The 16,826-nt window shown below is 51.7% G+C and overlaps 1 protein-coding gene across 1 annotated transcript in view; it reads right to left on the reverse strand.

Annotated features, from left to right (window-relative positions):
* The window catches only part of HCN4 (hyperpolarization activated cyclic nucleotide gated potassium channel 4), a 40,324-nt gene that overhangs the window by 4,545 nt on the left and 18,953 nt on the right, over window positions 1-16,826 (reverse strand). Inside the window, exons 2-4 of the mRNA XM_081513608.1 lie at window positions 10,384-10,807; window positions 2,532-2,693; window positions 255-473 (exon numbers count right to left, since the gene is read on the reverse strand). Of these exons, the coding sequence (XP_081369734.1) occupies window positions 255-473; window positions 2,532-2,693; window positions 10,384-10,807 (805 nt within the window). The remainder of the gene's footprint in view (window positions 1-254; window positions 474-2,531; window positions 2,694-10,383; window positions 10,808-16,826) is intronic.

Here is a 16,826-nt window from a genome sequence, read left to right on the forward strand (position 1 = left end):
CAAGAGACACAGGCCCCCAATTACAGCAGGAGGAAAGAGGATACAGATAAAAGACATTTAGAGGTGGTTTAAGGCTGAGAGCTGAGTGTCACCTAAGAGGAGTCTCCCCTTCTATCACCCACCAGGGGAGCCCCCATCAGAGGGGGCTGGACCCACAGAAGCCCCATGGCTGTCAGCCTGTGCTCCCTATGGGAAGGAGCGATGGGCAGGTTCTCCTAAGAGAGCCCAGGGAGGACCCTGGCGTTCCACCCTACCTTCTCCTGGTACTGGCGCCGGGAGGAGTCCAGGGACTGGATGAGGGCGGTGGCATGGCCGATGAACATGGCGTAGCAGGTGGCACCCACAATCATGCTGAGCATGGTGAGCCAGACGTCCGACATGCCCACCGGGGCCTGCCGGCCATACCCGATGCACAGCATATGGCTCATGGCCTTGAAGAGGGCATAGGAGTACTGCTTTCCCCAGGAGTTGTTCTGTAGACAGATGCACAGGTGGGCAGATGGGGGAAGGGGTAGGCCAGGAGACACAGGCCCTTCTCTCCAGCACCTAGAAAAGCCACACCCCTCCCCCTAGCCTAACTCCTAGTGGCTGAGGCCCAGGCTCCCAACATTGCTGTCAGCTGAAAACCTTGGCTGAGGGGTGGGGAGGCTCACACTGGCAGCCAGGGGTGACCAAGTGAATCCCTGACTTAGGCCATTCTCTGGCAAGGCAGGGAGGGCAGGGCTCAGACGGGAAGTCCCAGCAAAGGAATGGGCTCAGCCTAGCCCCTGCCTAACATCTCAGCCCCTGGGACAGCCTGGAGTCTCCCCAATAGCCAGGGCTCTGGGCTGGGCCACCCCACTGTCCTGCACTTGCTGAAGCAGCTCCATCCCCCCCACCAAGCTACTGCCAAGTGAAGCCCATTTCCCCACTGACCTCAATTATAAAACCATGATATGCTTCCCCTGGGGGGACAAGCTCGGGCAGACTGAGCCAAAAACGCTGTCCTCATTTTGGGTGAGCAAAGTTAAAGAGCTGCCGAGCTAAGGTGCCTCCTGTATGAACCCAGCCTGCATCCAGCCAGGGCTGCGGCCGCCTGTTACCCTCCCCCACTCCAAAGGTGGATGGTCCAAAACCCACACAATGCTGGGGGCGGGAGGATGGAGAAAGGGAGCGAGGCTCCTGGCTATTTTTGTCTGCAAAGCCAGTCAGTGTCTCAAGGAAGGCTCAGTGTGGGAACACTGGGCTCGGAAGGGCCACCTCCTAAATTTAGTGCATGTGTGGGCCTGTCACCCACACACACAGCAGAGTAAACTACCCCAAATGAGGGGGCTACTGGGTGGTGACACCCCACCTCCCCAGTGCTCTCTGCCCACAAGGCAGGTGCATTAGCATTGATGTGGAAATCAACCCTCATGCATGACCCCCAAACTCTTGCCCAGAGCTCTAAGCACTTCCGAGGTCACCAAGATTATTCCCAGTACCTGCAGGAAGGCACAGAGCTGCCAAGCTCAAGGTCACTTGGACCATTCTGGACAGAGCTAAGCTAGTCTTGGGGTTCTCAGTTCAGACAAGAGTGGGAGGACTGCAGGGCAGATCTTCAGGGGTGGAGGGGCCCTGGGAGAGGGTTGGGGGGGGCAGCCCCCAGTTGCCTCCAACCAGGGCTTCCGGCCTTACTGCTGAGCCTCCAGAGACCCAGAAATTCGATCCATAAGGCCAATTCATTTACACTTAGCTCATCAAAAGGCTGTTTTGTAAAGGCCTGTTTGATGCTGAAAGATGCCTCAGGGTCTCTTTCACCTCTTTCAAAGCCGGTTTTCTCACCCCTGGGGTCCCTAGAGACCAAACCAAACTAACTGGGATTGAGAGGAGGAGGCAAGGGTTCCCAGAGCCAGAGGATCCTCCAGAGGTTCCCAGGTCCAGGGGATCCTCCACCCTGCCTGGAGCTCACCCTGTCCCTGGGAGGCTGTGGGACCCTGCCCCATGGCTCCTCTCACCCACCCACAGGGTTGGAGGGAGAGGGAGGAGATAAGGCTCCATCTAACCTGCCTTCTCTGCTCAGGACCCCCATTCATGACCAGAGTGTGCATCTGTGGGGCTGGGAATGGAGGGGGGTGCGAAAGGGCAAGAGAGCAGAAAGACAGCCCTGGGCTGCTGCTGGAGCAGAAACTGGCAGCCACGTGGGATCTGGGAGTCTGTGGGCTGCCCACAGTGCCCCTCCCTGGTTTCTCTTTCCTAGGCTTTTAAAGGTTGTTCTGCCCCTGGGAGCAGATGTGTAAGACGGCAGGAGCCACCAGCCCGGCCTTCTCACACCTGGTATAATCTGAGGGAGATCTGGTCTTAGTCTCCCTGGTGCAGTTGGGGCCCTGGGGAAGCTTGGTGGAGGCTGTAAGGTGGCAGAGGCAGCAGCAGAGAGGCGGGGGCGCTGCCCTAACCAGCACTCAGTGGAAGGTCCTACATGCTGGGACTCAAGGGCTCCACACTGGGGACCTGCTCTGGCCAGGGGCACCGTCCTCGGTCCCCCTCCCCCCATAGCTGGGCCGGGCGCTCACCACCATGTTGTTGATGGACACCCAGCAGTCGTCGGGGAAGTCCTGCAGCATGGGCACCAGGAACTGCAGACAGCCGTCCCAGTGGCAGAGCAGGAGCATCATGCCAATGAGGTTGACGATGCGCACCACGGCACTCGCCAGGTCATAGGTCATGTGAAAGATCTGCGGGCAGAGGGGGAGAGAGCGGCCCGGTGGGTGGGGGGCTGGCCCGCTCCCGGACGGGCAGATCCCGCAGCTGCTTGCAGCTCCCCCGCTGCTCTGCACGCATGGGGTGGTGCACCCAGCTTGGTGTATACCCCGGCCGTGGCGAGGAGAGAAGGCGTCATGCCAGGCACTGGGATAAGCAGCCTGCAGGCTGTGGGGCCCCAGAGGGATGCCATCTGGGATTCACGTGGATGCGGAGCACTTCCCATGGGGCATCAAGCCGCCCAGGCCAAACACATGAAGGGAGGCCCTGCGGGGTCCGTGAGGCCCAAAGTGGGCAGAGAAGCTGCTTCCTCAGCTCGCATGAGCTGCGAGGACAACACAAAGAAGAGCCAGCCCGCCAGAGGCTTCTCAGAGGACCACCATGTATGGTCAGGCCAGGCAAATGGTGTTTCCCTAAATCCATCACTAGTCTCTCAGTAGACCCCAGGGAAGGTGGGCTCTGCCTAAGGCAGCCATGGAAATGAGAGGGAGCAGTATCGACACACAGGCTCCAAGTTCACACAGTCCTTGATCCCAGACCCAACTCCTGCCCACTTCCTAGCTGTGTGACCTTGAGAAAGTCCCTGAACCTCTCTGATCCTTTTTGCTTCATCTGGAAAATGCAATATAACTTCTTACTTTGAGTGGGTTGTCAAAAAGATTAAATTATACATATAAAGTGCTTAGTACGAGGTATGGAAGTATTCAATAAATTGCAAACCATTATTAATGGATAAGTTGTTAATAATTAATCCTTCTGATGAGTTAATATGTATGAGAAGTAATGCTCTCCTGTACAGTTTAATAAAATACAGCAGCCTCAACCCCAGCCCACCTCAGCCCCCAGAGGGGCCCCAGGCCATCCATGGGGGGATGGCCACCCGTCCATCTCTATTCCTGTGGTTCCAAAGTGAGGGGCTGAAGTGTGGCTGGGCAGGGCCGAGGGGCACATTCCAGCACCCCTGCCCCATCCCCTCCTCCCAGAGCTGCTTCTTGGTCCAGTTTCAGCAGGGGTCCACATGGTAACAGGATGGTGAGGGGACAGAGGTGGAAGGAAGTCTAGAGGGAAGCTTCTGGAAGTTCTGACCTTGCCTCTGGCCTGGGAGGCTTTGGGGGTGCCCCCACCCAGAGTTCTGGTCCCTCCATATTACTCCCAGGTAGACAGCCTTCCTGGAGAGGGGCTTTGGACAAAAACTGTCGACTTGTCAAATGCCACAGAGAGCTAGTTCAAGTCCATTTCAGATGGGGGAATCTGAGACCTCAAGAAACAGACTCTATATATTTCAACCCCTGGCTAGTGGTCTTTTAGCAACAGCCCCGTAGCTGGTGGTAGGATATTCTGATACTTGAGACCTTAGTTTCGCTTTCTTTTTTTAAAAAAATTATTATTATTCTCAGCTGTGGTGGGTCTTCGTTGCTGTGTGGGCTTTTTTCTCTAGCTGTGATGAGCGGGGGGCTACTCTCCAGCTGTGGCACCCGGGCTTCTTATTGCAGTGGCTTCTCTTGTTGTGGAGCACAGGCTCCAGGTGCATGGGCTTCAGTAGTTGCAGTACACAGGCTCAGTAGTTGTGGCTCCCAGGCTCCAGAGCACAGGCTCATAGAGTTGTGGTGCATGGGTTTAGTTGCTCTACAGCATGTGGTATCTTTCCAGACCAGGGATTGAACCTGTGTCTACTGCATTGGCAGGTGGATTCTTTACCACTGAGCTACCAGGGAAGCCTCTTAGTTTCCCCTTCTGAAATGTGGGCTTAGCCTGGGTCTTGGTCTGGAAAAACCAAAGATGAATATGTCTTGTCTATCACCCCCTGGGTTGTGCCCACCTGTGACCCCCTTAGTAGCATGACTCTGGATGTACCAGCTGAAAAGATGAAACAGATATTGGACAGTTTCATGAATGATGGCAGCTCTAGCTTGTCCCATCACCCCTTACATCCCTGGGACAGAGGGACAGTAACACTGCACCTGCCGGGAGGCACCCAGTCCTCATTCATCATCTCTTTCAAACTCACAACAACACTTTACTGAAGATGTTGTTAACCCATTTACATCTAGGCTCAGAGAAGTAAAGGGACTTGCCCTCAGTCATGGTGGCAACAGAAGAGGCAGATTGGAACCCAGGGCTACCTGCAAATTCTTAGATTGGTCCAGGGCAGAAAGGGTGGTTTTCAGTAGCTCCATTTTGTAAATAAAGTGAAAGTGTTAGTCGCTCAGTTGTGTATGACTCTTTGTGACCCCATGGACTGTAGCCCCCCAGATTCCTCTGCCCACGGGATTTCCCCAGCAAGAATACTGGAGTGGGTTGCCATTCCATTCTCCAGCGGATCTTCTTGAGTCAGGGGATTGAACTCAGGTCTCCTGCATTGCAAGCAGATTCTTAACCATCTGAGCCACCAGGGAAGCCCTACAATTCAAACCCAAAGTGACCAAGTGATGTGGCCAGATCCACACAGCAAGCTGGACCGCAGGTGTCTCATCTTGGAAGCCTGGTACACAGTGTAATACTGTAGACAGAGCTGTGTGCCCAGCAGCCTAGCACCACCAGGGCCCATAATCCTGCCCCAGGGCTGTCAGCATGCCGTTGCCTGGCTAAGCTGACACATCTCTGTGTATGTAAAGGTGGGCACTAGAGACCAGGCAGGGCAGGAAGCTCCTGAGGACCAGCGCCCCAGCTGCAGCTACAAGGGAATATTCCATTTATGTCTCTTCAGTACCAGCTTAGGTAAACTCAGTAGCTCCATGACCTTGGACTCACTAACCTTTCACAGTCTTAGTTGACAGGGATGACACCGAGGGGATGGGGGAGGGTGAGTGACATGGAACCACCTAGTCTCAGAGATGGCTATCATCTGTTCTTACCTCCCACCACCCCTCAACTTCCTCTCAACTACAATAAAGCTATACATCTGCCCCCACTTCTCAGGGTTGTTCAAGAAATTAAAATGGCTAAGAAAGTGCTCTGGGCCATATAGAAATACATAGGAGGTGGAGTGGGGAAAGAATCATTATTATTAAGCTCCTTCATTTCCAACTCTTATGAACTGAATGTTTGTCTCTCTAAAATCCATACATTGAAGCCCTAACCCTCAATGTGATGGTATTAGGAAGTGGAGCCTTTGGGAGATGATTCAGTCATAAGGGTGGGGTCCCCATGAATGGAATTAGTGCCTTTTAAAGAAGAGACATGTGAGACAATATATGGCCACCTGAGGACACAGAAAGAGGATGGTTATCTACAAACCAGGAAGTGAGCCCTTACCACAACTTGACTATGACAGCATTCTAATATCCTTCCAGCCTTCAGAACTGTGAAAAATAAATATTTGTTGTCTAAGCCCATCAGCCTGTGGTATCTTGTTCTAATAGCCTGAACCATATACTGCACTGAAGAAAGACTTGGACCAATTTTAAAAAACATCCCAGACTCTACAGCCTATGATAATGGCTTCTTCCTATGTCTTACTTTGGGTCTTAAAGACCAGGTCAAGTTTGGCACATTTTAATGCAATGTGTCTTTCCTTTTTTTTATCATCCTTGTTTTTCTTTTCTTTGTAACTAATTTTCTTCCAAGATCAGGTCCCTGTCTAGTCTTGCCTTTATCATGATCTCAGCAATGAGTATGCAGAACAAGTAGAAGGGTCTCAGGAACTGAGAAGTGCTTAAGTGACAAAAGTGAAGGTGAGGAAGACAGTGATGGGGATGATAGGGGTCAGAGGTGCCGTGAGTGTACACAGTGGCATTTGAAAAAGGCCCCACTCTGGGCTTCTCTGGTGGCTCAGACAGTAAAGAATCTGCCTCCAATGCAGGAGACCCAGGTTTGATCCCTGGGTTGCGAAGATCCCCTGGAGAAGGAATGGCTACCCACTCCAGTATTCTTGCCTGGAGAATTCCATGGACAGAGGAAAATGGTGGGCTACAGTCCATGGGGTCGCAAAGAGTCAGACATGACTGAGCAGCTGAGTATGCACACACTGAGGAGACACAGCCCACAAGGAACTTGCCTTTGCAGGAAGGAAAAAGGTGCTTTTTCCTTCACGTGGCACAGACTCACGTATCCTCATAAGAGAGTGTGGTGGTGGTGGTGGCGGCAGTGTGCCTCGTATTGGCTGAAGGGTGCAGGTGCTAGGAGGTCCAGTAGGGGTGGAGTGAGAGTTTTGGTGGTGTGAGGGGTACTGTGGATGGCTCTCACACACTAAGCTAGGGGCACCAGCATGCAAAGTCTGAGCTTTCTGTGAAGAGTTGGGGGGGCACTTCCATTCAGCCTAGGAGGAGACCCCAGATGGTGGACACTCACCCCTCCCCCAACACCCCACAGCACCCAGGTGTGATTGCTGAGAGCAAGGCTGAACGTTGCTGGGAGAGGCTGCTAAACATTCGTGTGTCCCCACTGTGGGCTGGGACCACAGGCCACCCGCAAGTCAGCTGCACTGTGCAAATATTTGTCTTGCTCTTTATACCTCATTAAAACCCCCTTTTATGATGTTGGTTCTGACTCCAGGGGTTGAGTGTCTTCATTTTGAGGGCCCCACAAGGCTTGCTAGGCAGGTGGCCTGGGCAGTTCCCTCTCTAAACCTAGCATGGCACTCGAGGGATGCTCCTACTCCTACTCCCTTCTGCATTTTCTGGACCACAGGGCAACATGTGGTCCAGACAGGCAGCACAACATGTCTCCCACCACTTCTCAAAGTGGGCAAGTGCCTTCTCTGCTCTGAGCCTCAGTTTCCTCATGCCGGCTCCCAGGGCTGTCTTGGGGATCAGCTGGCACACAGGAGGTACTCAGCACATCCTAGTTTCTTTCCTTCCGTCTTTTCCCCAGCCCTCAAAACAAAGAGCTGATTTCCTCAGTCCTGGGGACAGACCAGAAACTGGAGTTTCTGACAAGACCTCTTCTTGGTTGAGTTCCCTCCCGAGACTCATTTCCTCCTAGGGAAGAGGAAAAACCTTCTCCCTGTGTCTCTGGAACAAGTGACCACATTAAGGAAAGCAGTCCAGGGCTAGAGAGACTGGTTGGTGTGTGTGTTTCCTGGGTACCAATTGGAGGTGGCTGAGCTGAGGGTCACGCTAGGTCCCTTCCTGGGGCCTGTAGAGAGGACCCACTCCCACCCCCCAGGACCATGCCTCTGGGTCATCCTGAGCTCCCAATTCTGAGAGACGTAGAAAAATTGAGGCCCAAAAGGAGAAGAAACTCATCAGGGTTTGCACAGCCGCCCCGGCCTGACCTTCTGCCTCCAGCCCCTCCCACCACTCCAAGATGCTGCCGAGGGAAAGAAGAGGCTTCTGGGATGGGTCACTGGGGTGCTGGGCCCTGCAGGGGAACATCTGAAGGGGGGTAACCATGGTTTCTAACAATAGCTTCCGTGCCTATAACAAGCTCGCACCTCAGAGGGAGGGAAGAGGCTTGGCTGGGAGAGGTTTGGGAGGAGGATGCTGACCTAGATCACCCAGGATGGAGGCAGAGGCTGGCATCCTCTGAGACAATTGCCTATGCCTGCCAAGACCCTCCACCTGCCCTGACTCCTAAGAGTGGCTACACTGACATTCCAGAACTCTGGACTGGGAGGTTGGCCTGGGCTGGGGGAGGGATCTGAAGGCTGAGGGTCGGGAACCCAGCCTCTCAGGAGCTTTTCCCTCCCCACAGGAGGCCAACTCCCCAGTTCCCACTCAAAGCCACAACCATATCCTCAGGACAATCAGCTAACATGATCCTCGCCGAGGGAGGTTGGCGGGGGGACTGAGGCCCAGCCTCGGAGAACATCAAAGCACATGTGACAGTTGGGGAAACTGAAGTCCAAAGAAGGGAAGAGATTCATGTGAGTTACAGTCAGAGGAGGAGACAGAGCAGAGTCTTCTCTATGAAATACCTCCTTCCTCAGTTCAGCCTGAGACTGGAGGCCTCAGAGGGTCTCCCTGCTGCTTCCTCCCAGCCAAAGTGAAACTGGGAGAAGCCCCAGGACTTGGGTAGGCTACTGAGAATCTGGAATCAGGGCTCCTGGGGCTAGCTGGGAAACACCAATCCAATCCCAGGGGTTCAGAGGGAGCCCTTGGCTAGACAGTGTGCCCGGCAGCCGCCAACTCAAAGTAATTTCCTTCCCAGCTGGTCGGCAAGATAAGGGTGTGTGTGTGGATGGGGGGCGGGGAGTCTTCCATCTGGCCTCCCAGAATCTCCTTTCCTGCCCATGAGAGGGGGTAATGCAGTCCAGTTCCAGCCCCGACCTGGGGCCTTTGTCCAGGGTCAGAGTCTACCTGGCCAGTTTTGGGTAGCCCAGAGGGTAAACAGGCCAGAGGGGTGGTGGGGACAGTGAAAGGTGTACTTAGGGCCCATCCACGAGCCCACGCTGCCCAGCCACTGGCAACTCAGCCAACTGTCCCCAGAATACACGGTCCCCAGGGCCCAGGCATAGGTGAGGAGCAAGATTCGCCCCCAGAGGTCTGGGGCCTGGAGACATGAACTGATGTCAGAGAAGGGAAAGAATGATGGCTCTGCTTTATTTTCCCCCATATTCCACAACATGTGGAATCTTAGTTCCCTGACCAGGGATCGAACCACACCCCCTGCATCCCTGCACTGGGAGTGTAGAATTTTAACTACTGGACCACCAGGGAAGTCCTGACTCTTCTGCTTTTAAACTGCAGAGTAGCGGTAAGTTCAAGACACACAGAACTTCTGGGGTTTCCTGGGGACTGAGGGGCCCCACATGGCTCTGAATTTCCACCTGGGACAGAAACCAAGAGACAAGCCCATCAGGGCATTCCAGGAGGTTCACCTCCATCTTCCCTCTGCAGCCACTCAGAGCTGCCCTGGCCACCACCACCCTGACCTCCACAGGCACTGTCCCCTCTTAGCCCCGAGATCAAACCCACGTGCCAACCCCTCTCTGCACCATGTCCCCCAAGTTCCTCAAACCCAAACTGTCCCACAGAACTCACCCCACTCTTCTCCCCTCCACTGCCTGCCTCCCCAGTCTGAGAGGGGAGTCTCTTCCAACAGAGGGAGTGGTAGCAGGTCCAGTCAGCCTCCTTTCAGGCTACCTGAGAACTTGGGAAGGGCAGGAAACCGGAGTCGGGAGACCTGGGTCAAAATCCTGCCACTGGGGCAGCTGACCCCTTCAGCCTCAGTTTCCTCTGACAAATATGGATAATAAATTCCGCCCTGTTGACCTTGTCAGCCAGGTGTGAGGAACCAGTGAAACCATGGACAGAAATTATTTGAGAAAAGTAAACACCCTGTAGAAGCAGGGGGGTTACAAGACAATTGAGTGGGGAGTGGTGTCTATTAAACAGTTCTCTGCACCAACAGTTCTCTGCACCGGGCTTCACACCAAGGGTTTTGCAAACATTATCTCTTTTAATCCTTGCAACAATCCACTGAGGAAGGTATGACCTATTCCCCTTCCTCTTTCTCTATTTCCTCATGTGAAAAATGGGTACTTACATGTACCTATTTGGTACCTTCCATGCTTGTTAGAAACTTAAATGGATACTGCCTGTTAAGTGATTTGTGTAGTATCTAGCACACGATAAGAAGTCAAGAAATTATTAATATTTGTCCTCTTGGAGGAGATGTGCCTACTACAATCCAACAGCCCACATCCAACTATTTGTTGGCCCCTCACTCCCCTGGAGGGGGGAGGTACCTCTTCCCTGAAGAGGTTTGGGTCTGAACACTCACCTCTTCCCACTGGTGGATATATCGAATGAGGCGGGAGAGACGCAAGAGGCGCAGGAGGCTGAGGATCTTGGTGAAACGGACAATGCGCAGGGCCCGGGCAGTCTTGTAGACCTCCGAGTCAATGCGTGTCTCCACAATGAGGAAGATGTAGTCCACGGGGATGGAGGAGATGAAATCCACCACGAACCAGCTCTTGAGGTACTTCATCTTAATCCGCTGCGGGTCGAGGATGATCTCTGTGTTGTCCTCCACCACGATCCCTGTGCGGAAGTTGAGGACCAAGTCGATGAGGAAGAACGTGTCTGACACCACGTTGAAGACAATCCATGGTGTGGTGTTTTCATCCTTGAAGAAGGTGATGCCCACGGGAATGATGATCAGGTTTCCTACCATCAGCAGCAGCATGGTCAGGTCCCAGTAAAATCTGCCCAGAGATACACCGGTCAGTCATAGGAGGAGAGAGGGAATGAATGACAGACCCCAAAAGAAAGCTCAAAGAGAGCAAAGGTGGGAGAGAGAAGTCCTGAGAGCTTCCAAAATCCTGCAGGAGATAGGTGCATGGGTACCAGGGCAAGATGCAGTGACTGGCATAGAGAGAGGCTCTTCCTTAGTCATCCTTAGGGATGCTTTCTGCCTGCCTCTCCATGAGCTCCCCGATGACAAGCCTCCTACTCCAATCCCTATACCTCAGTGAGAGGCTGAGAAGCAAACTAAATAATGACATCCAGAGAGAGGTGAGAGGCTGTTTTAGCAGCAGAAGTAGTTCACCCCACACCACCCCCAGGCTCAGGCCAGGCTGCTCCATCCTCCCTGATGGTCAACTGTGGCTTGAGACAGGCTGGCAGTCAGACATGCCACACACCGTGACCAGAGAACAGGGGAGGACCAGACAGACAGCAGGAGTCTGGGAGACTGTGGGCGTGGGATCCAGTCCCAGCTCTGTCACTAACACTGTGTGATACCAGGCTGGTGCCCTCCCCGCTCTGGGCCTCAGTTTCCCCATTGTGCAATGAGGCATGGGGTCTGCACACTCAGTCCTATAATTCTGATCTAGTGTTCTCCCAGGCTGGCTCTTGGCAGGGGCGAAGGGGGGTCTCCCTTTAGTCTATTCCCTATAGTCAGAAAATCTTTGACCATCCCTCTCCCCTAGAGGTTTGCTTCTAACACAGTGGTCAGGAAGGTCAGTGATATCTTCAAATGCAGGCAGCATTGTTTTTTTTTTAATATTTTTCAACAATTTCACTTTTTCCAACAAATAATTTATACTTAGCAAAGTAGATATTTTTCATGTTCAGGTATACATTTAAATAAACACTGATTGCACAATCAATATATTAATCACAATAAAATATTACAAATATTTTCTCATTTTTTTCTTAAAAAGTTTCCTTTAAACATTATTTGGTAGAAGGTACATACATTGTTTCAATTAACTGGAAGTTTTTGTGATAAAAAACTTTTTTAAACTTTTATGAGAGTATAGTTGATTTACAATGTTGTGTTAGTTTCAGGTGTACAGCAAAGTGATAGGCAGTGTTAATGGGGGATTTCAGGTACCACTCAATGCAATGGAATGAGACCAGTGGGGGCTTCCAGCATCACTTCTCCCAAGGTCTCAAAGCAACTGCTAATACTTCCTGGGGGAGGTGAGGAGGGACCCTCAGGGTGAAGCCTCTGAAAGGTTAAGCAATATGAGGAGGTAAAAACTAACTCACAGGTCTCCTACCTGGCCCAGAGAGGGTCCTATGGAGTATGAAGACAGCACAGGTAGGCATAGACCCTATGTCTAGAGGCATGACCAGGCGCCCTGCCCAAGAACCAGCCACTCCAGGGCTGGCCCTAAAACTAAAAACTTGCACTGAAGAGCTTTTCTCTCTGCTAGTAATTTAGACAGTTACACCATGACAGATAAAGGTATTATGTTGGGCAGACATAGCATATCTTCTCCCAAGAGAAATAACAGTTCAGCCATCTTTAATTCTCTAAATCAGGGAAGCCAGGAGGAAGAGAGTGGGAGACAGAAAGACAAACTGCGCTCAAGTCTTTGGAGAGTCCCACCATAAAATCAAAGTGCCCCTGCCTAATGAGGTCTGACTTTGAAAAAAAATTACTTCACAGCAAATTGTTTTCTTTGTCAGACTCAAAATGGTGCTATGAGTCAAGAAGAGGACAGGGCCTGCTTCAGGGAAGGAGGGCAAGATGGCCATCCCACCTCACACAGCCCAGGGGAGTGTGGCTTCCCAAAAGACAGCTTCTGGCTGCTCCTTTGAGAGCCACATTCTTCAGGGGCTCAAGATGAGACTTCAAGTCAGAGCCTCACTGGGCTAAGGCTTTTCATTCTAAGTCTGGTGCCAAGAGGTCAACTTTATCTCCTTCCCTGCCCCGCAGCCCACCACCCTTTCATCAGCCCCACTCCCCTTATGCCACCTTGGAAAACCCACTCCAGCCTTCACACCCACTACACAGAACACAGTGCATCCTGCTAATGACTCGTGGGCCTGCGAGAGTGGTTTCAGCTTCTATGCTGCTCTCAAGCTGTGTACATGCTTCACTCAGCCTCATGAACTCATTCAAAAACAGCTGCTGACAACTCATTAGTGCCATACACAGGTATCCCCTTTCACACAGCCAGTGTGCAAACACCCCTGTATACACATGGTCATTGCTCCTTTTACTTACTTTCTTGGGAAAAACAAAACAAAAAATTGTGACATAGAGGCCATGGAGAGCCCTGTGGCCCTCTGTACATAAAGCTAATAATACACCCAGACTGGAAGAGCTTCTAAAATTAACAGAGCGGGTGCAAGGCGGCTGGGAATGCTGACTCGGGTAGGCCTGCCACTCCAGTGGTTTCTACACTCTCCAAGCTCTAGTTCTCTCAATTACAGCCCAAATTTGAGGCAGTAATTAACAGGAGAATGTTTGCATTTAGTGATCTTCATAAAACCAAATTACACGAGGCAAAAACACCCATTTCCTTGCATTCTGACTAATTGTTTCAATCATGAGTTTCCAGATGCTAAGGAATATTTCCGGTGCCTGATCTGGGCTGGGGTCAGAATACTAGAGCACTTCTTCCCACACACCACTGTTCTGGAGCATCAAGGAGAAACTCAAAGGGCAGCATAATGTGGTGAGAAGAAAGTAGTACAGGCTCTTAGGCCAACCAACTAGAACTTGATTCCTGGTTCCATCATTTACTAATATGTCATTTAATCTCTCTAAGCCTCAGTTTCCTCATCTGCTCCATGAGGATAATATTAACGAACTAGTGGAACTTTTTTAAGAGTGAAATGAATTGATAATTGCAAAATGCTCTGACCTATGCCTAGCCCATATTTTTAAATGAGTAAATAAGTAATTCAAGTCAACAGGAAAGAGGTGAGGGAGGTGGGTGAAATCTTCCAGGGAAGAGTCAAAGCAAAGCATCTACTGGGGTGGTGGAAGGGAACTTATAATGGTTCAAGGAGCCAGTGGTGGAAGTCAGGGCCCAAAATTATTCCCTGGACAATTGGATGGCAGAATCTATTTATCTCAGCAGAGAGATGCCCTGATCTCAGGGAGCTCATGGTCCAATCAGAGGACAAGGTTTAGACAGAAGACAAGTTGGGCAATGATGTAAGAAACCATCTCAGGCAGCCCAGGCATCTGAAAAGGTGGGCTCCTGGGGGCCTAGATGGATGAGGTCATAAAGTGCTCCTGGAGGAGGTAATAGGAGTTGGGCTTTGGGAGCTGACCTTGGCCATGTACACTATGTTCCTTACTCTTTGCCAGACGACTGCACAGATTTCTGAAGGCTGGGCCGGGTGAGAGCAAAAAAAAAAAAAAAAAAAAAAAAAATTGATGTTCAGCACCACGGATAGCTCCCGGTGTGCCTGCCAGCCCAACCGCACTGGTCCAGCTAGGGGAAGTTGGCAACAGCATCCACACCTCTCTGGCTCCTCTTCTCCTCCAGTCCTAGTGATCAGAAGCATCTCAAGTGGTTCCTTAATATCCCTGTACATTTTCACTGGGGACTCCTTGGTGACTGAAAATACTCTAGTCAAAAAGACCCCAAAACTTCTATATCAAGCACTTGCTAATATTTTGTGCTTTCGATGCATTACTTCATTTATTCCTCACACCAGGACTAATGTGGCTGCTATTATCTGTACTTTATAGATGATGACACTGAGACTCAGAGAGCAGTATCTGCCCAAGTCCACACAGCTAGGAGGGAGCAGACCCCAAATTCAGAGAGGTCAGTGGAACTCCTGAGTCTGACCTCTTGGGATTTTAGGCACCTCAGTAGAATGTGGGGAGGTGGACAAACCTTTCTGGCATCTTTGCATCACACTGGGGAGGTAAGCCTGCCATAGTAGGTGCAGCCCCCGCCCTAGAGACAAGAAGGTTGCAAAGAGGTTTCAAGGGGACTTATTCTCCTCATGCCAAGCCTCCTGAGGTACTTCCTGGATGAGCAAACTAACACAACTTTCGAGTATTAGCAAACTAACACAACTTTCGAGTCATCAGCAGCCAGTAGGGCACAGTTGTACCCTACCTGTAAAATGGAAAACTGAGGTCCACAAAGGAAGGAATAGTAACATCCCAAAGCCTCAAGCTGTATGCCAATGCTCCCCTGCCCACTCCTACTGGCCGTAGAATCATTCATGAATAAATCCCTTAATCCAGACATCCATGCTGGCAGGTGGCAGGCCCTGGCAGGGAAGCAATGGATAGCCAGACTCAGGCATGCTGGAGTTGGTACAAACCTGAATTAGAAGACTTGGTCTCCCCAAAGTCAGATGACCTTCCCATCCCAGTGTTCTCTAAGTTAAGAGGAAGTCCGAGCCAGCAAGGGAGGGAATGGGCTGTGGGTCAGCTTTGGTGGAGTGGAATGGTGGTGATGGGGCACATGCAGAAGGAAGGGGGTGGCACAAAGCCCAAAAGCCCACTACACTGATACCTGGAACAGTTCACGGTCTGAGAGGAAGGTTATGGCCTCAGGGGGGCTGAGGGAAGAGAAGATAGGAGGCTCCTGACCCTGTACTCAGAAATTCAAGGGCCAGACCAAGGGCCCTCTTCTTCCCTGGAGGCTGAAGAGGATGTGAATGGCAACAAAATAGAGGCAGAAGTGGAGGTCCCAGAGCAGGGATGTTCTCCTTTAGTTTCCTCTTGTCCACACCTGCCCACGCTTACCTCTGAGCACATATGCTTTCTCAGACACACACACACAAAACATTTTTGTACACATGCTGTCATCTATGTACCACTGTTCATAGGGAACAATGGGAGGGGGAGGGTCATCTGGCAATTTTGCCTTTGTACACATACCCATTTTCACACATACATATTCTTACACACTCATTTGCATACATTTTGACACGAATGGTAGCCACTAGGAATTCCTGCAAGGAAGAGAATGTCTGGTTTTTGCCTGCTAAGATCTTTTCCATCTTCAACAGTCATCTGAAGTGCTACCTCTTCTGAGCCTCCTCAACCTCTCTCCAGCCCAAGGTCTGGCTCTGGATCTCCTAGAACACTGTGGGTTTCTTGAGTGAAGGAGCCTTGTCCCAGACATGCTTGTGCCCCTGCAGGGCTGGTGGCAGCAGAGGGAGGTGTTCCCATGCTTTCTCTTGGATAAGCAGCACACCCACAGCTCCATCTTGTACCCACCCGCCCACCCTCCGCACAGACACCACTCCTAGCACCAGACTGCATTCCCTCCTGCCACCCGGAGGGCCTGCTGGCTCCTCCACCCAACAAGTTCAAGGCTGAGCTCAGCATCTTCCTCCTCAAAGCTGAAAGGCACAGTCAGCATTTCAGTCACCTGGACTGGAAACCTCACAGCCACCCTCAGCTGCTTTTTCTTTCCTCCCACCTGCCCCTGAAGGTCCCCCTAGCAGTGACCAAGTCTTGTCTGGCCCCTTCAATGACAGCTTCTGAATCTGTCCCCAAAGCTCTGTCCTAGATCAGTTCTTCACTACTCCTCACCCAGACTTTGTCCCTGCCACCCACCTGGTCCCCCGCCTCCTCCTTCTTTCCCTCCATGTCACATGCTCTCTGGGTTATCTGGCCAAACAACATTATGATTATGTCACTCCATGCTTGAACCCCACTTTGGAGACCCCAAAGGCTATATAAAAAGGTTCAAGCTTCTAGATCCAGCACCCCTGACTTCTCTTCCCTCTTCTCCCTTCCACTTCGTTCACAGGAGCCAGCTGGACACCCAACTTTTGGCCTCATCCACTTCTTGGTTCCTCCTTCTGAGAACTGCCCCTACCTCTTAAACCCCCATCTTTTGAAGTCCCTTCTCTCATCCAAAACCCAGTTCAACTGCTTCCTCCTCCATGAACTTCACCTGACTGTGCAGTGTGTCTATGACAGCAGTTGTCACATTCTGCCCCTTTCATCAGGTACCACCTAACTCTCCTTCCAGCCCCTAAACAAAGAAGCCAGGCATC

Source organism: Giraffa tippelskirchi, chromosome 7 (assembly GCF_054371585.1).
Source record: "Giraffa tippelskirchi isolate mGirTip1 chromosome 7, T2T-mGirTip1v1.2.pri, whole genome shotgun sequence".
Taxonomy (NCBI): domain Eukaryota; kingdom Metazoa; phylum Chordata; class Mammalia; order Artiodactyla; family Giraffidae; genus Giraffa; species Giraffa tippelskirchi.